At 34.3% G+C, this 26,833-nt stretch overlaps 1 protein-coding gene across 9 annotated transcripts in view; it reads left to right on the top strand.

Annotated features, from left to right (window-relative positions):
* The window catches only part of CADPS2 (calcium dependent secretion activator 2), a 573,333-nt gene that overhangs the window by 337,620 nt on the left and 208,880 nt on the right, over window positions 1-26,833 (top strand). For all 9 annotated transcript variants that reach the window (XM_045388493.3, XM_045388491.3, XM_065542514.2 and 6 more), the window contains exon 9: window positions 26,392-26,458. In XM_045388493.3, the coding sequence (XP_045244428.1) occupies window positions 26,392-26,458 (67 nt within the window). The remainder of the gene's footprint in view (window positions 1-26,391; window positions 26,459-26,833) is intronic.

The raw sequence follows: 26,833 nt of genomic DNA, 5'->3' as shown, positions 1-26,833 counted from the left end.
GAGATATAAATTTAGTTTCAAATTTAGGAGCATACCCACAACACACTTTGTTAAAATTATCTGTGGTTAAGAAAGGTTAACAATCATAAAACTTTAAATGTTTCTTTAATTTGATACAATTTAATTTTTTATTGGATTATTCAACTGAAAACTGGAATTCACAGTATTTTAAAACTTAGTATTCCTTTTAAATTACTATAATAGTTAAAGTCCTAAATTGCTTTCATGTTTCTGGGGCATTGGGTTTTTAAATTTTTTAGTTTTAGCATTCATTACAGTTCAAGGGAAAATCTTTTGTAAGTGATGCCAACATGAGTATAATGTCATATATGAATTATAAATTCTGTTGATACCACATGGAAACTTGTAAATGTAGTCATGATTCAGTGGACTTTTAAAATTCTAGACTAAATCTCAAATACTCAGCTAAAATAAATTAACTGAAAATGACATGTACTTGAGCTGAAACAGTAAACTTAACACAAAAAAGTAAATACATTAAATATAAAATGTGACTTGAAACATTTTGAACATGTAGTTACCTAAAATCATCAGTTGAAGTTTTATGAAGATTAAGGACACATTAGGAAAATGAAAAGGATGAAAAAATGTTTTTCTTCATATGGTTATTACATAAAATTAAAGTCATGCCTTATACTCGGCTTAATAATTATAAGGTTTATGTTTACAACACTTTAAATACTCACTTTTTTCCCTGTATAACTGGTATACAATTACATTTGTTACAAAGGCTGTTGATGGATTTAACTTGCTTGCCTTTTTGTTTTTTCGAGATTTGGAGCACAGAGCATTGAATACTGATATTTCTCTTTTAATGACTCATCATCACCAGCCCCTTTTTTGTTTTACTTAAATATTTCATTTCTGATCCCATCTCTTATTTCGCTCCTGCCCACATAGGTACCTGTCTTAGTCCATTTTGTGTTGCTCTAATGGAATGCCACAGACTGGGTAGTTTATAATGAACAGAAATTTATTTGGCTCACAGTTTTACAAGCTGGGAAGTCCAAGATTAAGGGGCCAGCATCTGGGGAAGGCCTTCTTGCTGTATTAAAATATGGTGAAAGGCATCACATGGGTCAAAGAGAGAGGAGGACTGAATTCATCATTTCATCAGGATCTCACTGCCATAATAATGGCATTAATACATTTGTGAGGGCGGAGTCCTTCGTGATCTTAAAGGTCCTACTTCTCAACACTGTTGCATTTGGGTTTTAAGTGTCTGACACATGAACTTTGGGAGACATATTCAAATCATAGCAGTATCCACTCTATATTGGTTAATATAGCCATGGATGTTGTTTATCCTTGTAAAATGTGTAGTGTGTTTTGTGTGTGTGTGTGTGTGTGTGTGTTAAATGTAGATGTTTTGTGCTATAGATTTTTTTTTTCATTAAACATCCAATATTTAAGACCAATGTTCATTGTTATATATTCCTTTAGGTCACTGCTTCTTTTACTACCTGGCATACGACAGTGTCTACTACATTTTACCTATTTGATCCTCTAATGATAAACACCTGAATTGTCTCCAACTCCCATCATTATAAATAGTGTTCCAGTAGTTGTCCTTGATCATGTCCACTCACGGTCCTGTGGTAACAATTTCTCCACTATGTATAGCCAGGAATGAGGCATACAGATTCTTAATTTCACTAAGTATTTCAAGATTGCTTTCCAGATTATCTGTTCCTACTTACAGTGCTACTTTCCTATCTCCTTACCCAAAATAGGTTTTACTGACCTTTCTAATTGTTGTTTTTCTGATAAGGGGAAGCAATGATATTTTTCTCCTTGAACTATCAGTAGAGTAATTTATATTGGTGGGGATTTTTTTTTTATGTTAAACTATCCTTACATTCATGGAAAACAATTTTTTATTTAAATGTTATGAGAATTTTTTAAAATTAAATAAAATTTAAATAATACCCTTCAGTTTATCTGACTGCTAATGAATTAAGGTAAATGTTCTTTAAAAAAAAAAAAAAGGCTAGTTAAGCTGCCTCTTTTGTGTTTATATTCACCCCCACTGCCAAATTTCACATCTCAGCTTATAAGTTACATTGGTATATAATTTTTTTTCTTCACTGTTCTGAAAGGATTTTCAGTCTAGGAATCAAAGGCATATTAACCTCTTTAAATCAGTTGGACAGTAATTTTTTCGCATTCTCTTTTTCCCTTTGTTTCTCTTTTTTTTTTCTTTTTTTACTGAAACTTTTGTATAAGCGGGATTTTTCAGTCATTGGGAGTTTGTTAGAAACGTATTTTTAATAATGTCTAGATTGGAAACTTGGATTGGAGGTAAGGGGAAGCCACCTTTGGTGGCTATTTCAAGTTTTTTAGTAATTCTTGGTCGGTCTACATTTTTGCATTTTACATCAATTTTTCCTTTGGAAAGTATCATTTTTTTCCAGATTATTCTTAGATTTAGCTATTAATATTTTAATATTTAAAATCTTCTGATGTTTTTTATCTATCCTTTTATAAATTCTTTTTTATTTCATTTTTCTCACTTCAAATATTCTGTTTAATTTCTATTATTCCTGCAGAAGTTTGTCTCCAGTACTAATCTTTTCAAGCACCAATACATGTGTATTAATTTCCTCTCTCTTAAAAAATCTTAGTTCCATTAATTTCCTCCCAAATCTTCATTATTTCTTTTCTTCTGTTTCCCTAGGATTGTTGGGTTGTGTTTTTTCCAAATCCTTTGGTTGAATAATTCAGCTTATTTTTCCCTGTATTTCTTATATCCCAATAGCCTTGCGTTTTAAATATGAAATTTTTGTTTTTGGTTTATTTTATTACTCAAGTAAACGGTTTTTTCCCCAATTCTTTTGCAGTTGTTTCACCTCAAAAGAGCGTTTTTTCTGCTTATATTGAGTTTTTTGTGTAAAATTTTCACCTAGTTTTATCTTTAATTTCATTCTCTATTAACATAAGAAAGAATCTTTCTTCTTCAACATAGCATTACACTTTATAATTTTCTTTTAGAATTTTTCCTCTGTTATGTGGTGCTTCTGTATTCTCTGGAGCATAATCTTTTTTTTTTTTTTTTTTTTTTTTAAATTTTTGCTTGTATTACCATTCATAGATACTTGTCTAAACAACCTAGGACAGATAGTTGTAAATATACTTCTTTGATAAATAGTTGTATATATGGCTTCTTGAAAGTCTTTTTTTTTTTTTTAACTTTTAAGATTAGAGTACAAGTGTAGGTTTGTTACATAGGTAAAATTTTTGTCATGGAGGTTTGTTGTACAGATTATTTTATCATCTAGATATTAAGCCTAATAACTAGTTGTTTTTCCTGATTTTCTTCCCTCCTCCCATTCTCCACCCTCAGAAAAGCCCTAGTATGTGTTGTTCCCGTCTATGTGCCCATGTATTCTCATCATTTATCTCCCATTTATAAGTGAAAACGTGGTATTTTCAGATATCAGCTTCCCTTAATCTCATTCATTCAGGCTTTTCATTACTCTCATCAATGAATTGTTTTGACCAGTGGTGACCAAGTCTGACCAAGGTAGCTTGAGAGCTTAGGCCCCCTTTCCCTTAACCTTCATTAGCACCCTTCGAGACCTCTGATGTGAGAGTTGAGGTTTTCTGAATCTTAAAGTGCTATGCAAGTTCAACTGCTTAAAGAATCCTCTAGGTTCTTCTTTTTCCCTGACATCTCATTCATATAAAAATACTGTTTTCCATAAGACCCACCTGTGTAGAAATTTCAGACTCTGGTTACTGACCCTCATCAGTCAACGGTGTCTCGCCGGATTGTGTGCTTATTTTTTCTCCCCCCATTAAGCGTTAACCTTCTAGTTTAGAAATGCAATGGGTTTGGTACTTTTTCATCTTATTGATCCTCACAGATGTGATTTCTACTCAAAGTAGGAAGTAACCTTGATCTTTTATTGGCTCAATTGATACAAAACATATTTTCATCTTCAGAATCCTATAGCACTTTGTACTATATATTTTTAATTATATCTGAAGATATCTTTCTTAGCTCTCTTACTCCTAAGTGTCCTGTGGCAATGATTTGTGTCATTTTCATCTTTAATTCCTCATTTTAATTCCTAGCACACTGTTTTACAATGAACAAGTCCCTAATAAATAATCTTAAATACCTCTATTTTTCTAGTCTGTTATTTACTCAGTAACTATAATTTATAACTATTCTACAACTATTCATTTTTCTTAAAAGCAAAAGGATATCATTTGTCTAATATTGCTTTGTTTTGCTTCATTCTGTGGAGATAAATTTACATTATAAAATTTAGGTTTGGAGAAACCCAATTACAAAAGGCAATTTCTATGAGGATGCCTTGTCATGCCACAGGTTCTGTCTCTGTTCCCAGTAGGCAGATCTAGTTTAGGACTGTCTCACAGCAGCCACTTAGTTCAGTTGGGTAGATCTGGTGCTAATAGTCTAGGGTTTCCAGTAAGGTCTTGTTGTCCTTCTTTATCCTCACTTTATCAAATGCTTGATAAAGTATTATTGGAAAACGTGGGAGTAAGACTTGCGGTGGAATTTTTGTAAAAGTTTTAAAAGGTCCCAAGAGACATGAGTCACTTTCACTGATGTGGGGCTCAGTGTATCATCCATCAGTCTACAACTCTTGCCATTAGCCTTTAAAACAAGATCTATTTGTCATGGAGTTATTATCAACAATTCAAATATATATGTGTTTTCATCAATGATACAGCAATATTCTCTACTAGTTCTTACAGGAATGTGTGGTCAATATCAATAGAATAATTCTGAGAATTATGACTTTTCTGTAAAAGTCTTGTAAACATACTGGAAAGGTTCTTTAACAGACTTTTTAAAAATAAAACATATTTATTATCTGGTATACTGTTACCTTTTTAGAGTACTCAGCTATTACTCTAATTAGCAAGCTGATCCAAACATATGACCTCTTACATCTCTGACATCCAAATATAGTAGATTAAGTGCATCTGAAGAATCGATCACATTAAATAACATTCTTATTTAGTTCTTACAACACTATGTGACAGGTATGATGAAGCCAGTTTACAAGATCACTAAGGCATAAGGAGGTTAAGAAATTTGCCCAAAGTCATTTAGCTAATACGTGACCATGATTTGAACTCATTTGTCTGATTCCAGAGCTTGTTCTCTAAACTGCTAGGCAACACCACCTACTAATACAAAATACTTTTCTCCTGAAGTGATCACTGTCAGTTCATGATACTCAAGTACCACCAGAGGCCAGATAACCCTGTGTGAAGTGATTAGGTTATAAGTAATGAGGACTGGAAGTATCAGGATTATAGGAATCAAAAGATCATGTCCTGCAAAAGGGATTTCAAAACATATTTTTAAATGCTCAGCTTTCAAAGCACATTGGCAAGCCAGATTTGGTCCATGAGGTCACCATTTTTTATTTTTTGGTTTATGGAAACATCCCTCTGCATTACTACTTTTGAATAATTTAGAGGCTCTGCTAATTGCCACATACTCAGACACAGTATTTATTTCTTTTCTTAATGGCTAAGGAACCTTGGAGAGTTACATATTTTGAAATTGATTTCACTGAAATAAGAGAATGAAGGGAATAAAAAACGTACTTTTTCTTGTTTAAATCTTTCTTCATGTCATTTATTAAGAATAATGATGGCCGGGCGCGGTGGCTCAAGCCTGTAATCCCAGCACTTTGGGAGGCTGAGACGGGCGGATCACGAGGTCAGGAGATCGAGACCATCCTGGCGAACACGGTGAAACTCCGTCTCTACTAAAAAAATACAAAAATCTAGCCGGGCGAGGTGGCTGGCACCTGTAGTCCCAGCTACTCGGGAGGCTGAGGCAGGAGAATGGCGTAAACCCGGGAGGCGGAGCTTGCAATGAGCTGAGATCTGGCCACCGCACTCCAGCCTGGGCGACAGAGCGAGACTCCGTCTCAAAAAAAAAAAAAAAGAATAATGACATTTCCAATGATGTACATTGCTGCTAATCGGCCATCACATCAAATCTATTATCTCTTCTGTGGCTATCTGAGGCCTGGCCTATTATGTACTCAATAATTTGCAAACTCTAAATATTAGGGTTTTGATTTAGGACATAAAATTCATCATCAGTCTGACATTTATTTCTCATCTCAGAATTGTATCAGTTTGTAAGTTTGGCATGGTGAATATCTCAGTTTATAACTATGTCTTAAGCCTGTGACTTTGTAGTGAATTATAGGAAAAACAAATCTGCATAATATCTTTTAGCCTAGTAAATGTATTTGCTCTCCTCTGTTTAGTTACTTTGCTGAAATATCACTTAGAGACTATGTTGGGAGGCGTTGTTGAAATAGACTTGGTATGTTAAAAGGTTAGCCTATTTTGAACTGATTATAGCAGTTCAAGGAATTTACCTTACTACAAAAGCAAATGATTATGATTGTTTAAATGTAAGATTAGGGAACAAAATCCCTCATGTTAAAGTCCTCTAGAGTTTAGATAAAAATTAAAATCATCCTTTTAAAAGAATTCAGGTACAATAAATAGAATTCAGATCAGCGAATGTTCAAACTTCTAAATCACTAGCAAATTAGGTAATATACAGAGCTGGAGATGTGAATATTATATAATGAGTATAATAAAGGAGTTGAATGTGATGTGCCTCGGGTGCATGTTAGTAGCTAATTCCAATATGAATGCTTTGCAATCATTTGCCAGCAGAGATGCATGTGTTCGGCTAAATGGAAATCTTGGACGTTCTCTCATACACCCCATTATTTGTAATTGAACACCTGATTTCTATCATGCAACAAATTAACATCTGCACTGGATCTGTCTTTTATACATATGGATACACTGATTAGAATTTTGCAGATAGACAGATACTTGAAAACAAAAAGACAACATTGTGAAACACTTCCAGCCATAATTTTTGATTACATATTGAGAATCGTTTAATTATCTTACTCCATGTAATTAGCTCTTCTACTTAGGTCAATTGTTTATTAACATGACATGTTAGCAATTTGTTAATTGGCATAAAATAACATGAGACTTTTCTGGATGTTTCATATGAGAAATACATGTGCTTAAGGAAGCTAAGGGAAACGCAAAAAGGTAAATGCATTCATTAGCCCCATTATAGTATTTTCCAGGGCCACTGCTTGGTGCCACCAAAATGTGTGATTCTACTCTTTGAATTTCTATCCTTCTGTTAAGCAGTGTGAGTTTGTTGATTTGAGTGGTTACCAAAATTTAAGACCATGCGTGTACATTTAAAATAGAAGAGTATTTTCTGAAATTAAAAGAATGACAAAATAAAGAAATGAATATAAAAATGCTAGTTGGTGGCAGGGAGCTAGGTAGAGAGTTATATACATTCAGGTAAGACAATTATTAATTATTAAGAAAGAGATTTAGTCAATATCAAGCCTTTAAGCTCCAAGCTGTTTTTTTGACCCCTGCTTTTTATTATCAATAATTTTTACATATTAATAAAGATACTATTGGTTATATCTAGAAAGAAAAATTGATTTTCTTTCAAAGAACTTCTCTAGCATCTGGAACAAATAGACAACTACCAGTATCCTACATATTAGATATGTAGGAATTTAAGAGCTGAAAGAGATGTGGGGCTAAGTAACTAGAGGGCAAGAGTGATAGGCCTTTCTCAAAATGGGGGTGGAGTGAGAGGAATTTATTTATTAACCCTGTTACTGAATATGTTATGGGCAAAGCACTAGGTTGGGCAATCTGACAAATAAAAAGATAAATTCGCATAACCCTATCCCAGTGAAAATTGTTTAGTGTTCCTTTTTTGTAAGTAATGTTTTTATCCACTTGGGGGCACTATGATCAAATTTAAAAAGCAAACAAGAAAAATGTTATTTTGATTTTTTCCATTAAAATTGTTTGTTGTACTCTTGGGAAATATAACTGTATACTTTTAGATAAAATACTTTTTAAATATACAGAGATGGTTAGCTTTTATTCATTTTTGTTTAAGTTTCAGAATAGGTACAGATTAAAACAGCAGTTCTCAAAAGTGTGGACACTGGATACCAGGCCAGCAGCGTCAGCGTCACCTAAAAACTTGAACATGCAAATTCTCAGGCCTGATCTGTTAATCTGGAACTCTGGGAGGTTGTGGGGTTAGGGGAGAGTGGGGGAGGGGGTGGCAGTCTGTATATTCACAAGCTCTCCGTGTAAGATTTTGTTGCTTATTAACATTTGAATTAGAATATGTACAGTTGGAAATACTTTTTTTATTTCCGAATCTTTAAAAATTGAGTTAGCAATTAGCTTATCAATATGTTTGGAATATTGTGGAGAATGTGTTTCTTAGGAAAGTTACCTACATTAGCAATAGATAAATGAGTCTGAAGACTTAAGGTAATTTTTTTGCCCATGATTGTGCAACTGTGTCCATATGAGTCAGAGTATCAGAGTAGTTAGTTGAACGGTCATTTTTATCTCCTCCTCAAAAAGGAACAATTTGAGATAAATCATTTGTTGTATTATGTAGAAAAATCAGCCAATCGATAGAATTTCCCAAATCTAACTTTTTGCAATGATGTCAGGGGCATAGCCTAGATGTCAAATACTAACAGTATTTTTTGTTTGTTTTTTTTTGAGACGGAGTCTTGCTTAGTCACCCAGGCTGGAGTGCAATGGTGCAATCTCGGCTCACTGCAACCTCTGCCTCCCAGACTCAGGCGATTCTCCTGCCTCAGCCTCCCAAGCAGCTGGGATTACAGGCACCCGCTACCACGCCCAGCTAATTTTTGTATTTTTAGTAGAGATGGGGGTTCACTATGTTGGCCAGGCTGGTCTTGAACTCCTGACCTTGTGATTCACCCACCTCAGCCTCCCAAAGTGCTGAGACTACAGGCATGAGCCACTGCGCCCAGCCTGCTAACAGTATTTTTAAAAATATCTCTGTAGTATCGTTATGCTTATTACAAGGGATAATACATATATTGGGTCATTTGATCCTCTGGACAATTCTTTGAAGCAATTAGGAAACCAATCATTACCTCCATTTACAATTAGAAAAAACTGACTGAGACTCAACTGAGGCCAGTTTTAGAATTATTATCTGTAAGTATAATATTAGTATAGGAACTCTACTCATTCTCTTTTTAAGAAGTAGGTAATTAAGAGTTAGTGGGAACAACTAAAAGAGAATACTGCTGCCCTTAAGAGAAGAACTTCAAACTTCTGGTTTTAGGAAGGAGAATCTTGCAGGTGTAGATGACTAGACTGTGAGGCTGGAACTTGAATTCTGAGGGTTCCCCTCCTCGGGGGATTCTCACATCCTTTCCATAATACTATGCTGGACCTCAGAAATATCCTAACTTCACCTCTTCTTTCTCTTCCATTGTGGACACTCTTTCCTTTGATGCTCTGTGCAGTTTAAGCAGTGTAGAGCTTCTGAAAGTCTTTATGCTAAGGGACAACAAATGAGAAAGTAATCACAAAGAATATAAGAAACTACCAGTACAGCTTGTTGTCACTGATGGATTCTGAGCTGTTTCTCTACTGCAATGTGACACTGCATGCCCTCTCAAGATTTGCTGACTTCAAATTGCACCTCAGTGAGGGTTTCCTACTACTTAACTCTTAGTTGTTGGTGGTTTTTTCTCAATGAAGATTCCTATCTTACACCCACCAGGGATGACATTCTATACATGTGAACACTTTCCCATTCACAATCAATCCAGCATCTGGCACAGGAGGTCCCTCTCCCCAGAATGCGAGGAATGGTCTTGATCTTGTTCTGAGATCAAGACCATCTCCTCCGTATAAAAGAGGTAAAAATATTACTTGAAGACAATTTTATGTATATAGTAGCTGGAGGCCATTGCTTCAAAATTAAATAGAATGCTGAAATGAATCTTGTAGCAAAGTCGGAAAGTATAAATATTTAATGAATAATGTGTGTTAATAGTTATGTGTAGTTTTTAGCACAGTCTTCGTAGTATTAAAAGTATCAGAAGTTGGTTATAACTAACTGTTGTCTGTAGCGATAATTGAACCTACCTTCTAAGATTGTTGTATTAACTGAGGTATGTAAAACATAAAGCACAATACTTGGAATATAGAAAATTTGTATTTTAAAAGGTAAGTTGTCATAAGGAAAATGATGGTGATAAAATGCAGTGGGGATAGTTATTTTAACAACATGAGTAGAGTATACTATGGCATAGAATATTTTATAATGTAACATAGTCTCATTTTACTCACTTTTTAAAATTTGTTTTTACTTTCAGATAGAGTAAAGCTTAATTTTCTTGAATGCTAATGAAAAAGAAAAGCTAACTTAAGCCTAACTGGAAACCTTTTCTTATTTCAAAACTTATTGTTGAAAACTGTATTGAAATTTGTTAAAATTTTGTGCTTTTTAGAGTTCACAAATTATTTTTTTATATTAATAAGGATCATTTACTCACCTGTTTTCATCTGTCTGAAAGTCTCTCTTGTAGGAACTCCCATGGTAATTTATCTTTACATTTTATAACATCTTCTACATTATTTTTGTATTAAGTATGAGGATATCTTCTGTTCTAAACTGCCCAAAGTAAATATTGAGTCAGTTATCACTGAATAGCACTAATTCCAAAATATGTCTTATAGTGTCTAAAGTAAGTTTTTCTTGCCAATTTTCTAATTGTAGATCAAAGGAAGAAAATAAAAAAGAAAAACCTCTGAAGAGTTAAAGATTATTTGGATTCTAGTCTATTAACATTATAGTGCAATTCTTGTTAACTTTCGAATTATTTATGTATCTCCCTGAAAATCGGATATAAATGTGCCAGCAATTGAATCAATCCTCATACCCAGGAATTTAATTTTGGCACAGATCTTCAAGCAGGATCCACATTTTATTTTCCTGTGGAAAAATAACATACCTTCTTAACTGAAACAGAATAGATCTTATGTTTCTTTTCAATTACGCTGTTTAGATGGTGCCATCCAAAAGAGAGGGAGGAAAAATATATTTAAAAGTCATTTCCTTCCAAGGGCTGATTTTCCCCCTATTCCATTTAATGGTTATTACTTATTTAAAAAAAAAATCCAGAGACACCACCAGACTGGCTTTAACTCTTTTATTCTTTTCTGTTAAGTAGTAGTGTTCCTCTACAAGTTCATGTAACAGATTTCTAGTCTTTATCCCTAGTTTTATATCAAATGGGAGAAGGATTTCTGCTTATAATAGTTTTAAAATTAGGGATGGGTATACTTTTTTCAGTGAAATACATGCCTTACTTATTTCTTTTACTCCAAATGTGTTTTTCTGCCTCTTTCATTTGTATTCCTGTGAATGTATGACTCTGTGAAATGATTCCATTAAATGATTCCATTAAAATGCAATATTTACTTATTTGAACTAATATATCTTAGTGTTGCTTTTTTGGGGTGGGAAGGTACTGATTTCCTGTGCTGAAACATGCCTTAAGAAAAAAGAAAGAAAAGGAGCAGATTTTGTTCTGGAGTTCTTTATAAGAAACAACTTCACAAGTACCATCGGACATGGCATTGTAATTCTTGTTAGGCAAAAGTAATAATCTGTATACGTCCAGTAGATGGCGCAAACATTCCCCCAAATAGAAAATAATTGTCGTAAAATAGAAAATTTTGGTATTAATAATAAAAGTGGCCCTTATTTAAGTAGAATTAAGTAATCTTCTACACATTTTCTTTTTCAAAAATGTAAAAAGAGAAGGTTGAAAGGAGGTGAAATGGTAGTTCATTTTGGACATATCAAACTTGTCAAGAAACTTTATCAAATTAATACAGAAAAACTTTAATGTTTAGTAGTTTATGAATAATCAAAGCTATCACAAGGTCAGTTTTAACAAAAAATATCTGAAACTTGAAATTTGGAATATGTTGTGTAAATGTCAAAAGCTATTTTTCCTACTATCTTGGTTTCATTTTTATGTGTCCTACATTCGTAAGCAAAAGCACTGTGAATATAGTTTTGTCAGCAAATAAATAAATGGAATTATTAAGCTTTAAGTTAAAAAGGGAAAGAAACATTATACAAATCTAGCCCTATATAGTCCATCCTTATTGCACGTGGATTCTTCATTACTACTGGCTTTACTTTTTCATTTTCCTCTAAATAAATAAAGATATATGAGAGAGAAGCTGAATGTTATAGTTTTTGTAGTAGTCTAGAATTTGATAGTTGGTCAATAAGTAGCAATTTCTTAAGAATTTAAGAAATTCAGTAGCTTGGAACATAATACAGGTACTCTGTAGAAACATTGCTTTTATCTAATGAATATGAAGAGCTAGTTTTTGTTGTTGTAATGTGTGACATTGTAAGTATTCTTCATTTTGGAAAAAGATATACTTACATTTTTGCCCCATTCCTGGAAAGCTTTTCTCCTTAAATGGGACGAAGCTGAAAAGTTTATTACCATCCCCACACCCCAAAGAGACTTTCAAACAAGTTAAGTTGAAATATTTTCTGTTCTACTTACTACTACCACCACCACCACCACCACTACTACTAATGCCTTCATTTACATTGTGCTTTATAGTTTAAAAGGCCCCTTTATATACATCATTCCAGCAGATTTTTGTAATGACCCATCTATTATAGTCAGGGGGCTAATATTGCTATTCTTGTTTTACAAATGAGAAAAGTGAATCTTATACCTGGCACTTAGCCATTTAGGGAATCATTCATGTTCTCTCTCTTTCTCTGTTTGTCTGTCTCTCTCATTATTTTCACCCTTCTCTCTCTGTTTTGGGGGAAACGTTTATTCTGTATTCCCAATACTTGCTTCCATGTGAGGGATATTCATTACCGTAATGAACGATCTCTGTTCATTCTGCACAAGCCTGTCGAGGGCAGGATCTTCTCATGGAACGGCCTGTCCTCTTAGCACTGTCTGTGACTGGGCTGGGGAAAATACGTGTCATAATAATACTGAACCACATAAGGAAGCCCACCACTTGCAGGAAAAACACACACACACACTATTCAATATTATCTTTACCGGTATTCAAGGTGATGTTTTGTACTCTGTCTACTCTTTTAAGTCAATTTGTTCAGAACTCGGGCAAAGAAAAGAGGTACTGAATTACTTGGCCTCCTCAGAGATTCCAATAGTGTCAATATCAGACTTTATTTTTTTTAGCATATTAGTGAGAGTTAGAAATCTGGTAGCATTTTTAGATCTTTAGACATATAATATATATTCTGTTCCATTTTGACTGAAAGATCCTTGTGATGCTGTGAGATTGAAGCCATTTTCAGCAGTGGTTGAAGAGCCCTGGGAGTCCCTTTTCAGCATAAAGGGGCTTAAGGTGCACTGGAGTCCTGAACCTCCAAGCCTGTTTTCACAGCAGCTGCTCCATGCTTCCTTAACGTTTTCATCATTCACATTAAGTTAAAATTCAGGGTCATATTCTGCTGCTAAAATTATTTGAATACTCTTGATCCAAATAAATATAAAAATATCAAATTTATCGAAAATCCAAAGGCTATCCAAGACTTTTTAAAATTGTTGATATATGTTGTATAATTTTTGCAAAATATCTACTTCCTTTATTATAGTTTTATTACAATTGCTGCTAATGACAAACTAGAAAAAATCATTTAGTCATTCCAAAAATGTTTATGGAGTGTCTGCCATATGAAGGAACAGTGCTAGGCAATGAGAATAGAGTGGTGAGTCACAGACTATATGGCCCTTGCCCTCATGGAGTTTGCAGTCTTGTGTGGGGAGTAAACATTAGTCAAACAATCTGCTGGCATAATTTTGTAGAAGAAATGTGTACATGCCACCTAGTTGGTATAATAAGGGAATATGACCTAATTAGCAATGCAGAAAGTTCTTCTCTGAGAAAATGATAGTTGAGCTAAGAGGACGGTAATAAATGGGAAGTGTGAGACTCAAGAACTAAATGAATTTAAAAATAAGTGTTGGAAATGTATAAAATTGTACAATGTTTGGGACAAATGGGGTGAAACAGACTACATGTGAACAGTTGGAAGAGCAGTGAGAACCCAGACAGTATTTGTACAAAGGAGTTCTTGGTGTCAAAGTAAGATAATACAGTATCAAAGGAGACCAGGCGGGATGGCCCATGCCTGTAATCCCAGCACTTTAGGAGACCGATGTGTGCAGATCACCTGAGGCCAGGAGTTGGAGACCAGCCTGGCCAATATGGCGAAACCCCATCTCTACTAAAAATATAAAAAAATAGCTGGGCATGGTGGTGCATGGCTGTAATCCCAGCTACTCGGGAGGCTGAGACATGAAAATCACTTGAACCCAGGAGGTGGAGGTTGCAGTGAGCCGAGATCATGCCATAGCACTACAGCCTGGGCAATAGAGTGAGACGCTGCCTCAGAAATAAACAAACAAACAAATAAATAAATGTATCGAAGGATATCAACACAGTGTTTATAGATGTGAGCAACTGCAGAAATGTCTATGACCCACTAATATGTCAAGAATTCAAGCACAGAGTATCAGAGAAAGTTTAGCAAGAACAAGAGCAAAGCTGTGTCCTCAGCCTGGGATATTGGGCAGCTTATCAAAACAACTACTGGCACACAGTTCATGATGATATTTTGTCAATGACTGATGGCATATATGACAGTGATCCCATAAGATTGTAACTTTTTTTTTTACTGTAGCCTCTCTATGTTTAGATACGCTTAGAAACACAAATGCTTACCTTTACAGTTCCTACAGTCACAAGCTGTACAGGTTTGTAGCCTAGGAGTAATGGGCTGTATATATCGCCTAGGTATGTAGTAGGCTATACCATCTGGGTTTGTGTAAGTCTACTCTATTATCTTCTCACAAAGACAGAATTGCCTCATGACGCATTTTTCAGAAGGCCCCCATCATTCAGCGATGTATGACTATATTTAAACACAAGGGAGCAGGTCAGGGACTGAGACACTGAAGCCAAGGAGTGATATCAGAGCTGGATTAACAGCAAGTGTATCTTACTTCTCAGTTCTTCCAGCCTTGAATCAGAACTCCACAAGCCTCCTTGACTATAGACAAGATTGGTCACAAAGTATAAAGTTGAAGTTCAAGTGACATAGTGTCCATAGAAGAGGCTATTGGGAAGGGAAATCTGTGAAACATGCTGAGGGTTAGGAGGAATTTAGGTACCTTTGTAAATAAGTTACATGAAGATGTTACTGTAAAGATGGACATAGTTTGTTTACTAAATTTCAGAGCTCTCTCAGAATATCCTCATTAGCCAAGACCAGAGAGCAACATACTAGAAGAAGAGGCCTTTCAGGAACCAAACATAGTCCATGGAGATTATGATCAAAATTTTAAAGAAAACTTTTCAAAGATTTTTTTTTTTCAGAGAGGGTCTCACTGTGTTGCCCATGCTGGAGTCCAGTGGCACTATCCTGGCTCACCACAGCCTGTACCCCCTAGGCTCAGATGATCCCTCCACCTCACCTCAGCCTCCTGAGCAGCTGGGACCACAGACACATGGCTAATTTTTTACATTTTTTTGTAGAGATGAGGTTTTCGCTATGTTGCCCAGGCTGGTCTCAAGCCCCCTGGCTCAATAGTCCACCTACCTTAGCCTTCCTAAGTGCTGGGATTGTAGGCGTGAACCACCACACCTAGCCCCAAACATACATTTTTATAGATTCGTAGTAAAACTATGTTGGAAGTGAAGATGGTATTTTAATTATGACTAGGATATTAGTTAATTCCAAACAGAACGTAAAAACCCAGTTATATAATTTTATTGCTTAAAGACTCAGTAATCTAGTCCAGTTAATTTCTCAAAGTATGTGCTAGAGAACATGACTGTTACAGATATTCTATGGAAAACATTCTGTACTTTTGGAGATACCACATACACTACTCTCCCCTACCTTTGCACATGTCGGCTGCAGACTCTTAGAAGTTCTTAATAAATACAGAGCTTGCTTAGTTTTGTTTAACTGAGTATTCCTCACATTTATTTGGCATTATTTTTCTTCAGAGTACCTCCTTGTATCCAGATGTTCCAAGACACACACTGTGGAAAACACTGTATCTCAAACTGTCATCTTAATTATTTTGTTAGAGTGTGTGTAGTTTATAGAATGGACATTTTATGTACATATTTCACTTGAAATTCTGAATATGAAAAAGGGAGACTGATACCTACATTTCCAAAAGAAGGAAACGAAGGCCTAACATATTTGTGTTAATTCAGGATTACCTGTATTACATGTAATGTTAAATAACATTTGATCATTTTGTTATACCTTAGGAGTAGTGCGCCCTAAAAGAGAATGTATTTTTATTAGTCAACATGATATTGTTTGACACATGAAAGCCTTTGCTAAACCTTTTGTTTCTTGCTAAACTACTTACTTTCTCAGGGAAAGGAAAGCTTAATGGAGTATCTCACAAAAATATCTAGGATTACGTAAGTAAATAATTTCTTTTTAATTGCTGGATGCCTCAGAGCCTTTTTGCCAAGAGATGCAAAATGTCATTTTCTTTGGAATGTGACATAGCCTTACTCTCAGAGACATTCAGATTTTTCACAGTCCCAGTCTTCTTCCTAGAGGATGGAGGAATGGACCTCCCTGCGAGTTTGCCTGGTTGGGGTAGAGGGGGCTACTCAGTAAATTATTTGGATATTTTTCCCATTTATTTACTTCTGAGACATTTTATAATCAGCTTGGAAAGCCTACTAATTTCTTTAACTTTTAGCAAACAGTGAAGCATGTATAGACAAAAATTTTGAAGGGTATTTAAATTGAGGAAAAACATGAAACCATGCTTTATGAAATATGCCTTCTGTGTTAGAATATATTGAGGTGATGCATATATTAATTAACTTCATTTAGCCGTTTCACAATGTACACATATTTCAAAACATGTTGCACACCATAAATATATACAATTTGTTGGTCAATTTTTAAAAATAAAAAGGAATAAAGACCTAACATATTTATACAATCGTATAAATATCAGCACTGATCATGAACCACTTAAAAATATTTATCAAGGTACTTTTTTTCTGCTAATTGAGATGTAAAAGAATGCCAGTGACCAGTTAACAAAGAAAAATATCAGGAAACCTGTCTTTGAATAAAATATTTATCTGCACAGTTTGATTTAGTTGGGTTGTTTGGCTTATATTTATTGAAAACTACATTGTGTAGAACTACTTAATTATTTTCTAGTTGTTTTGTTTCTAGGTGACAGTACACTGACGTCTATATTAGAATATACCCTTTAATAATGATCAATTGTAAAATGCTGGAGAGGATACGGAGAGTGGGAACTCTTATACACTGTATATAAGAATGTAAACTAGTACAGCCATTATGGAAAACAGCTTGGAAGTTTCTCAGAAAACTAAACATAGAACTATCATGTGATCCAACAATCCCACTAATGTCTGTTTATTTTAAAAAAAACAAAAAACAAAAACAGAAATCAGTGAATCAAAGGGATACCTACCCCTCCATGTTTATCGTAGCATTGTCCTCAGTAGCCAACATATGAAATCCATCAACAAATGAATGGATCAAGAAAATGTAGAACATGTACACAATGGAATACTATGTAGCCATAAAAAAGAATGAAATCTTGTCATTTGCAGCCACATGGGAGGAACTGGGGTTCATTATATAAAGTGAAACAAGCCAGGCATAGAAAGACAGATGACACATGTTCTCACATGTGGAAGCTAAAAAAGTTGATCCGTGGAGATAGAAGTTAGAATGATAATTACCAGAGGCTGGGAAGGGTGTTGGGGGTGGGGGACGGGGAGGATGGGGCTGAAGAGAGAGGTTGGTTAATGTGTTCAAACATATAGTCACATAGAAGGCATAAGTTCTAGTGTTTAATAGCACAATAGGGTGACTATAGTTAATAATAATTTATTGCATGTTTTTAAATAGCTAGAAGAGAAGATTTGAAATGTTCCCACTACAAAGAAATAAATGTTTGAGGTAATGGAGATCCTAAATATCCTGATTTTACCATTACACATTTTATGCATGTATCAAAATATCACATGTATCCCATAAACATGTACAAATATATGTCAGTAAAATATTTTTTAAATAAACGGGCCAGATGCGGTGGCTCACACCTGTAATCCTAGTACTTTGGGAGGCTGAGGCAGGCAGATCACTTGAGCTCAGGAGTTCTAGACCAGCCAGAGCAACATGGTGAAACCCCGTCTCTACCAAAAATACGAAAATTAGCTGGGCATGGTGACATACGTCTGTCATCCCAGCTACTCAAGAGGCTGAAGCATGAGAATCTCTTGAATCTGGGAAGTGGAAGTTGCAGTGAGCCAAGATCACACCACTGTACTATACAGCCTGGGCAACAGAGTGAGACTCTGTCTCAAAAAATAAATAAAATAAAATGAATTATTTTGCAAAAAGAGAGAGAGAAAAAAAAAGAATGATCAGCTAGAACTACATCAGCAATTCTTGATGTCTTATCCGAGGATGGAATGGGGTTTTATGGTCTTCTTATCTGGGCAGTTTGCCTTTATTCATTTTCTAGATTTTGCTATAGCAAGCATATTTTTAGTATAGTTTTATACTGTCTTAAACTGTTTGTAACTGTTTTAAACAGTTATTGTACTGATAAGAACTGAGGCTTAACTTGGATATAACTGAGATGAAATTAACAGAAGGTAGAACTCAGGGAAAGGAAGAGGGACAATTCTAAAACATGTGATACCTAATATAAGTGAAGAACTCTATGTTTTATGCATTTGCTTTCAGGAATCTCCTGTTTATATAGCACATACATTTTAAGTTCTTGCTCGACAATAGGAGTTATTGGTTTTTCTTTAGTCATAATTTCTCCCCAAATGTTATGTAATTTTGTTTGATGAGGATCCTTTCCGTGCATCCCCACCTCTCTTTTACTCTTTCCCATAATAATTCAAGTCCTATAATAACCAACCAGAAAGTATTTACTTCTAAGTTTCTTAATGCCCGGGTTCCAATGTTGTCTCAAATCAGTTTCTTTTTTCATCCTTAGTTGAAACAACCACCGCCTCCCCGCCCCGCCCAAAAAAGTCTTAATCTTGTGGGGTTAAATAAAAGAAAGAATGTAGTGAAAGGAAGATTCCTTTTATGCAAGCAGCAGAGAACTTGTAGGGATGACTGAAAGTGCCTGAGGGCATTTGGTCCCTATTGGTTTTCACTTCAAATGCAATGGTGCCCACAGATAGCCTGTATTGTTGTCAGTTAAATGGGATCATGAGTGTCTGAAAGGTGTTTGAGAATGAACCGAAAATCATTTTCACAAGTGGATGATTACTTCTGCCACATGTTAACCGAACTCTATCCGAATGGCCCAGATTTTTGAGCCTGCATTAATTGCTCTTTCAACCTTGACTGAGGCTTCTCTTATGAAAGCCCTTTCCAGGACTAAACCACTCTATATATTGATTTTTTTTTCTTTCTGTATTTTTCCTTGAAAAATGAAGGCTTGTAGAAAAAAGGCTTTATCATTCAAAATGAAAATTGATTGTTACATTTCTTTGAATAAAGCGCTAGACTCATAAGTGATCCACCAAAATTACTAGTTCTTTTTTTCAGGCTCCAAATAATTACCATCTTCTGTATACAATTATGTTTTTCAAATATTCATTAGTGATGATTTTTCATCATAAAGTAAAACCATGAACTCTCACAGCATGGACTCAGTGCAAATAAATTGTCATATTCTCATTTCTATTAGAATTGTGTGCCACCACTCTAATTGAAACTAAACTACAATATTTAGTAATGTGTGGAGAATTTTTGTGTGTTGAAGTATTCCTTGAACAATCTTCAAGTTAGAAAGGTTTTGTAAAGTGCTTTTAAAGTGTTTGAGTAAGCAAGTTCTTTATTTCATTTTACTATTTTCTATTTAAAATCTGGCCTAGAGAATATTAGCTATGTCTTTACTATTACTAGAATAATATGGGATCTAGTTCAAACATATTGTGATATGAAGATGGGTTAAATCTCAATGTTTTAATCAGAAAATGAGTTCTTAAAATGTCATTGACTTTTGTGATTATAAATGTTAGCCAAGAATATATAGTATTTAAAGGAAAATGGCTAAACAGTTAAACTTACTTCTGAGGTTTTTGGCTCAAAAGAAAACAAATCAGAATATTACATATGAATGTATTTAAAAAAAAACACACACACATTCAACTGGGTACTATGTAAAGACAAGCATTTAAAATAGCTTTGTCGTATAAACATTGCAGCATTAATGCTTGAAATTTATTTTTACTAAACTTCGTTTTACTTAATAAATCTATTGCCAAGAACAATTTTATTGGTACTAAAATACATATGTTAATGATCAGGAAGTCTTTCTAAAGAAAAGTTTTTGTTCCTACTGTCACAGAACATTCTGATGGATTTCATAAAGACTATTTTTGTTCACAAATGAAAGCTTTTAGAAGTAATTGTGGTGTTGTCTTCCAGCTACCTTATTAATAGTTGACTCTTTTAAGAATCATGTAGATGCCAAAAAGGTTGTATAATTTTTAATGTAGGTACTGAGATACTCTACTGACTATATGTAACTATAGATATAGAAGATTTTTAAAATATACTATTTGCCTTGTTGGTAGTAGCTATTTTGGCTTAAGGCCTGGCCATTTCCTTTAAAAAAAGAATCAATTAGGCAAATACCATTTAAAAAACTGTTTTCTCTTGACTTTTTTTCCAAACAGCATAAAATATATTCTACACTTCTAAATCATATATTAAATATATAATCAAAAATTTGAAAGTTTAGTTTCTTCATATCTCTGATATTTCATGATACAATGTGACCTAAGAATAGCTGGATTTTTTTTTTTTTAAGTCATAGGTGAAAGAAATTGGTATATATTTAGTTGTCTTTGTGCTTTATTTCCTAGCAATCAGATGTGTGTTTCTTTGGAGCAAATAGTGCTCTGCATTTGGAATAACGCAGAAGAGGCATTAATACTTTCTGATTATTGCTATGTTTATACTGACTGATAGAACCAAATGCTTCCAGGCTTTACTCTTGTCTGTTAAATCCGAGCTTTGTGTCAGTGCTTGCTAATTTCTTTGTTACCTAATCCCATGCAAGAAGAAAAGATTTTAAAGTTAAGCAGACAATTTTTTGTTGTTGTTGTTCAAAGGGAACAACTTCTTAATACCTTGCTTAAGTTGGATGTGTTCATGAAAACAAATACTTTAAATAGTATCTGAGCGGTTATTTTAAAATAATCCAAAACACTCTAGTTACATGAGTATTGTGATGCATTGGAAATAGCTCAATAGAAAAAGTGTTATAGTTAAATTAGTTTTGGAAATATGTGCTTCTAAAAATGTCATGTACAATGGAATACCTCTTTTAACCCCATTCAAATAATTATTGGATCAAATTTAACTTTGATTAGGGATTCCCTCCACCTCCCCCCTTCCCCCCACCGCCACCGCCAACCCAGGGCCATAATAGAGTACTGGAGAATGTAGCATGGCCATGAAAACTGATGATATTTGTGTTCTTTTGTTTTTCCATTCATTTCTGATTTAACTAAAAGAATTTGACAAAGATGACAACAAAATATTTAAAACCAAATTCTGTAGGTTGGTGGAAATGAATGTTAAAAAGCCCTCAGACACACACACACACACACATACACACACAAAATCTGCTTTCCTCTTCAAGATCAGGTGAAAAAAATTCACAGTACTCGTTAGAAAATGCTTCTCTCATGCTGTGTGATAGATACTTATTTTATTGGATAACATTGTAAATTGTCACATAAAACCAAGTTAAATGTGTGTTCTTGGTTTGACTGGTATTTGACAGGTCTCATTTACATACCCTTAAAAAAAAAACTTCTTTGAGTTAATCATACAATCATGAGGAAGCTAGTAATGACTCAGCAGGTTACAAAATATTGAGGGAGAATACAGCTGCAGCATAGACCCGCTAGCAAATCTCTAGTACACCTAGCCGAGGTACTCTCTGTTCAGCCTGACACATACATTTCTTAGATAATATTTTTCTATATGTTTATTTGGTAGACTCATACTTTATAAAGCAATAAAATGCCAATTGTCCAGAATGCAAATGATAATAACATTAAAAATGGATTTTTTAAGACAAGTTAGTAGTGATCAAAGATCTGTTAAATTAATGCCATTTCCATTGTATATCAAATAAATGGTTATATTTAATTTTATCAGCTGTTCATTTTCCTTTTACAGCATTATGCAGTTATAATTTATTTTTATAACAGTGACTCTCAGATGCTATGGGATTCTTCCTAATCATTAAAGATCAAGTTATATTTTCTAACTGTTTGAAGTCAACTTGATTTTTATATGCAGATTCTTTAAAAATTGGCTATAGATATATATACAGTCTTTCTATATAGAGTAACTCATTTTTCTGTAATTAAGGATACTGGAGCCTGTAAATATAATGAACAAAATCTATTGCCTAAGTAGAGCATAGTATCAGGTTAAATGTAACTTTCATGTATTTTTCTGAAATAGAACTCTTTTTGGCCTTAGATACCATAAAAAAATTATAACCTAACACTGAACATTAAGAAACAACAAAGAATAGTAATTCAACAGCAATGCCGTCATAAGATGGGTTAGGAGAAAATGCTTTTTTAGTTTTGTAGATGTCTTCTAATAAATGGATTATCTGATAGTTACCAAATAGTAAAAAGATTTTTGCTCCATTTTCCTCATTCCCTCCACATTCCAGGCCTTCTGAGGTAAAAGGATTACCCATCTACAAGGAATTTAGACTACTCTAAATTCCAAAACTTGAGAATGACCTTGGAAACTAGAAAACCCATTTAAGCATGAAAGCTTATAGGATGTCTCCACTGTACTCAAGATAATGAGATAAAGGACTTTATCTTTGGTCTCTAAGTACTCAACTTGGTCATACCAGAAATACATATTTATAGTAATAATGACCACAATCCCCCAAATATTTAATAATGGTAACTTTTTCTGATTACAAAAGTAAGATGTACCTTTATACATTTGCTGATGGTAACTCAAAATGGTATAGCTAGTTTGGAAAACAATTTGGCAGTTTCTTGTAAAGTTAAACATGTACTTTCAATATGACCCCACAATCCCACTCCTAGATATTTACTCAGGAGAAATGAAGACATGCTTACACAAAAAGACTTGTACACAAGTGTTTCTAATAGCTTTATTTATGATATCCAAAGAAGTGAAAACAAATGTCCACCAACTAGTGAATAAACGCATTCTTGCGAATCCCTGCAATGGAATATATTGCTTAGCAATGAAAGGAGTGGGCTTCTGATATTAACTACATACAACAACATGGATGAATCACCAAAGCATTCTACTCAATGAAAGAAGTCAGACAGAAAGGCTACATATTGAATAATTCCAATTATATGTTGTTCTGGAAAAAGAAAAATTATAAGATCAGAAATCAAATGAGGGGTTGCCAGAGCTAGGGATGTAAGGAAGTGATAGATCACAAAGGGCATAAGGAGATTTTTGGGGAGGTGGAAATGTTCTATAAGTTGATTGTGGTGGTGGTTACATGACTGTGTCAACACTTACCAAATTAGATTCCTGAAACAGGTAAATTTTACTTTGTGTAAACTATACCAATAAACTTTACTCAAACAGTGAAAGGAAGACATGGCCAATGTAGACATAGTGGAAATATAGAAAGGCATAAAGAATAATATGAAATTCATCTTAAATTTCACTCACGAGATATTAACTATAAGATTAACATTTTGTTGCATTTTTCTACATATTTCTCTATGCATATAACATGAACTCGTGTGACTGCCTTTTTAAAACATAACATTATAAGAGTTTTCCCATATCGTTAGTCCCTCTGTCCCCCTGCTTTCTGTCTTCAAAGTAACCCAACATTTTAAGCAAATTTGTTAATCCATCATTTTGATGATGTTGCAGCTGATTATTATTCTTTATGCAGGACCTTCACTGTCAGCAAGACTGACACTGAGTCAGTTAGCTTGTGGTGTTGATGGTTTGTGTATCACTATTTACTTTCACTTCTATATGACCCAGTTGCCCAGCAGTCTACAAAGTGAGACACTTTTAAAGAGCTGAGAAGCAGGCTGTGGTTCCAGGCAAAGGTCATTCCAGATGCTCTCTGTGGCTCCGAGCCAGCTATTTGGTGCATATCTTGCTAGTTCACTTTCATGGAGGGCACCTGTCATGTCCACAGTATCTAGCTCCAGAGGTCATTGCTGTTAACCCTGAAATAAGAGCTTGGGTATGTGCATTTCAAAACAGGAAACTGCAGAGGAAAGACAGAAAGAGAGCAACTAAATACCTGTCACTAGAACCACAGAGAAGAAATTAGAAGCTAGAGCAAAGGTGGAGCAAAGGGTTTTAAGGGGTCCTTGAGAAGAAACAATGAACAGGTAAGAATAAGAGCAGTAATGTCTCAGCCAGTCATGAAATGAATTCACATTCCATCCACAAGCACAGATGATGGAATGAATTAAGGGCATATCATAAATGCTGAATAGAAGTTCACCAAACACTTCAGTTAGCTGATGTGCTGAAAGAAAATATATAATTGGTTTGGACCATTTGGGTGATGTTTTACAGTGCAAGAACTTTGTTTTTATTTTGACTTTTAGTAACTCCATGTTTTTTTTCCCCCTGGATTCTGAAAATTTCTGGGAATTTTCAGGGAATTAAGAAGAATACTTAAATCTGCCATAACTCTACCACTCAGAGATACTATTAGTAATATTTTTGAATTATTTTTACATATTCTTTGACAAGTTCCAAATCATTAACTATGTGTGTAGTTTTGAATCCTACTCTTTTCATATAATATTACACAATGTGATACTTTCTATGTTATTAATTTTATCAAAAACATAATTTCATTGGCAACATGGTATTTCTCTGTGGATATGCCAGCATGCATTGAATAATTTTACTGCTGCTGGACATTTGTTATCAGTTTCCAATAATATAAACAACACTGTTCTATGTATCCCTACAGCATACACCTTTATATGCACCTCTTTATTACCTTAATACATTCGGGAATGAAAGAGTATGATTGTTTCTATGTATTGACATGTTATCCTATAGAAAGATCATCTCCCAAGATGTTACACTCCCACTAGTAGTGAATGAGTGTGCATTCATTCCCCACACCTTAGCCAACTTCCTTTGTCACTGTTTCTAAAGAGGGGAGAGGGGAAAACAGTATGTTTGTTGTGTTTTGCAAAATAGGATTATTTTAATAAGACAGAAACTAAAGATTCAGCCTAATATTTTAGCTTTAAAAGTTGTGGAAGTCTAAAAATCTTAAGCCCCTCAATAAATAGTTAATCATAATACTTTTTAAAAAATCACTCAGAATTATATATAAATTTATTTGAACAGCCTCTGCACTGTGAATCCTTCATTTCAGAATAAAGAATTATGATAAAATATTGAAAAATCTTTCTTTAATTTTAAAATTAGGCCTCTACCTGTCATATTTTAAACTAGCAATATTTTCCACTTTTGTAGGGAATGTGTTTATAATTTTGTGGCATAATTTTGGAATAGCTCTCCACAACAGGGTCACACTAATTTTTAATTTATTCTTTTTCCTCCCTGATATTTCAGTATATCACCTGTATATTCAGTAAGAATAATATTCTCAAATGATTGGCTAATCATTTCAATCCAGCTTACAAGGTCAATGCAAAGTTAAAGAAAAGCCGTGGTTGAAACTATGTAAAACTACACAATGGCTATTCATTACTATCTGAATTTTGTAATTAAAAATTTTGCAGTGAGATGCTTTCATAAGTCAGGTAAATCCCATAAGGATGGAGCTAGCAGAGACCTTAGAAATCAGCAAATCCATCCTTTCATTGGATAGGTGAGGACATGGAGACTGAGATTGGTGCAGGCACATTTTGGGGTCACCCAGCTGGACAGTGACCCTTCACCCTGGATTCTTGGCTCTGCAGCTGGCTGCTCCTCAGGCCGCACTACTCAGCTCCAGTCACCTGAGAACTGAAGCATTGATAACTTTGTCCTCAATTAATAGCCTTTGTCTCTCCTAAGAATTGCATGTAAGAATAAAATTACTACTGGTTCTTTGATTATCCTTTCTAACTCCTACTTTGCTCAATTTGTGGTAAGGACTGACAAATTGATAAGTCACATAAATCAATTCCCTTTCGAGAACCGAGAATAAGCTAACTCATTTTGTAACACAGAAGCTGCATGTTGTCTCACTTTCCTAATGAGCTAAACTTTGCCTTTAGCAGGCTGGTCTCAAAAATAAATACCTATGGAAGAAATATGATTACATGGAAGCGCAACATTATTCATCTTAAGTATTCTTTGGCTTTTGTTTTTCTTTCCAGATATCTGTATGCCCTTGGACAGAAGGTTTGGAAAAGATGGAAAAAACGTTACTTTGTTCTAGTTCAGGTTAGTCCTTTTTTCCTGTTAAATAATCACTCTAAGATAGCAGCTCTCAAAATGTGTTTATGTGGGTTATATCTATCAAAATTTACTGTTTTAGAAATTAAAATATGTTTAAGCCACTTTAAATAAAAGCAGTACATTCATTACATGCTAACACTAAAGTTTTTATGTAAAATAACTGTTTTCCAAGCCAAACAATTTAGCGAAATAAGTGGCATTGTTTTATGCTTTTGTACTCTTTACCCTCTGGCTTAATAGAAGGTAACTGTATTCTTGCATCAGCTGCTGCATTCAGTTTTTTGCAATATCAGATAAAATGTAGCCTCTGGAAAACTCAAATTTATACTAATGGGAGAAAAAGTGTGAAAAAGGCAAATA

The sequence above is a fragment of the Macaca fascicularis genome, chromosome 3 (genome assembly GCF_037993035.2).
Source record: "Macaca fascicularis isolate 582-1 chromosome 3, T2T-MFA8v1.1".
NCBI lineage: Eukaryota > Metazoa > Chordata > Mammalia > Primates > Cercopithecidae > Macaca > Macaca fascicularis.
The sequence above is the reverse complement of the archived record's forward strand: the minus strand, read 5'-3'. Positions and strand labels throughout refer to the sequence as shown.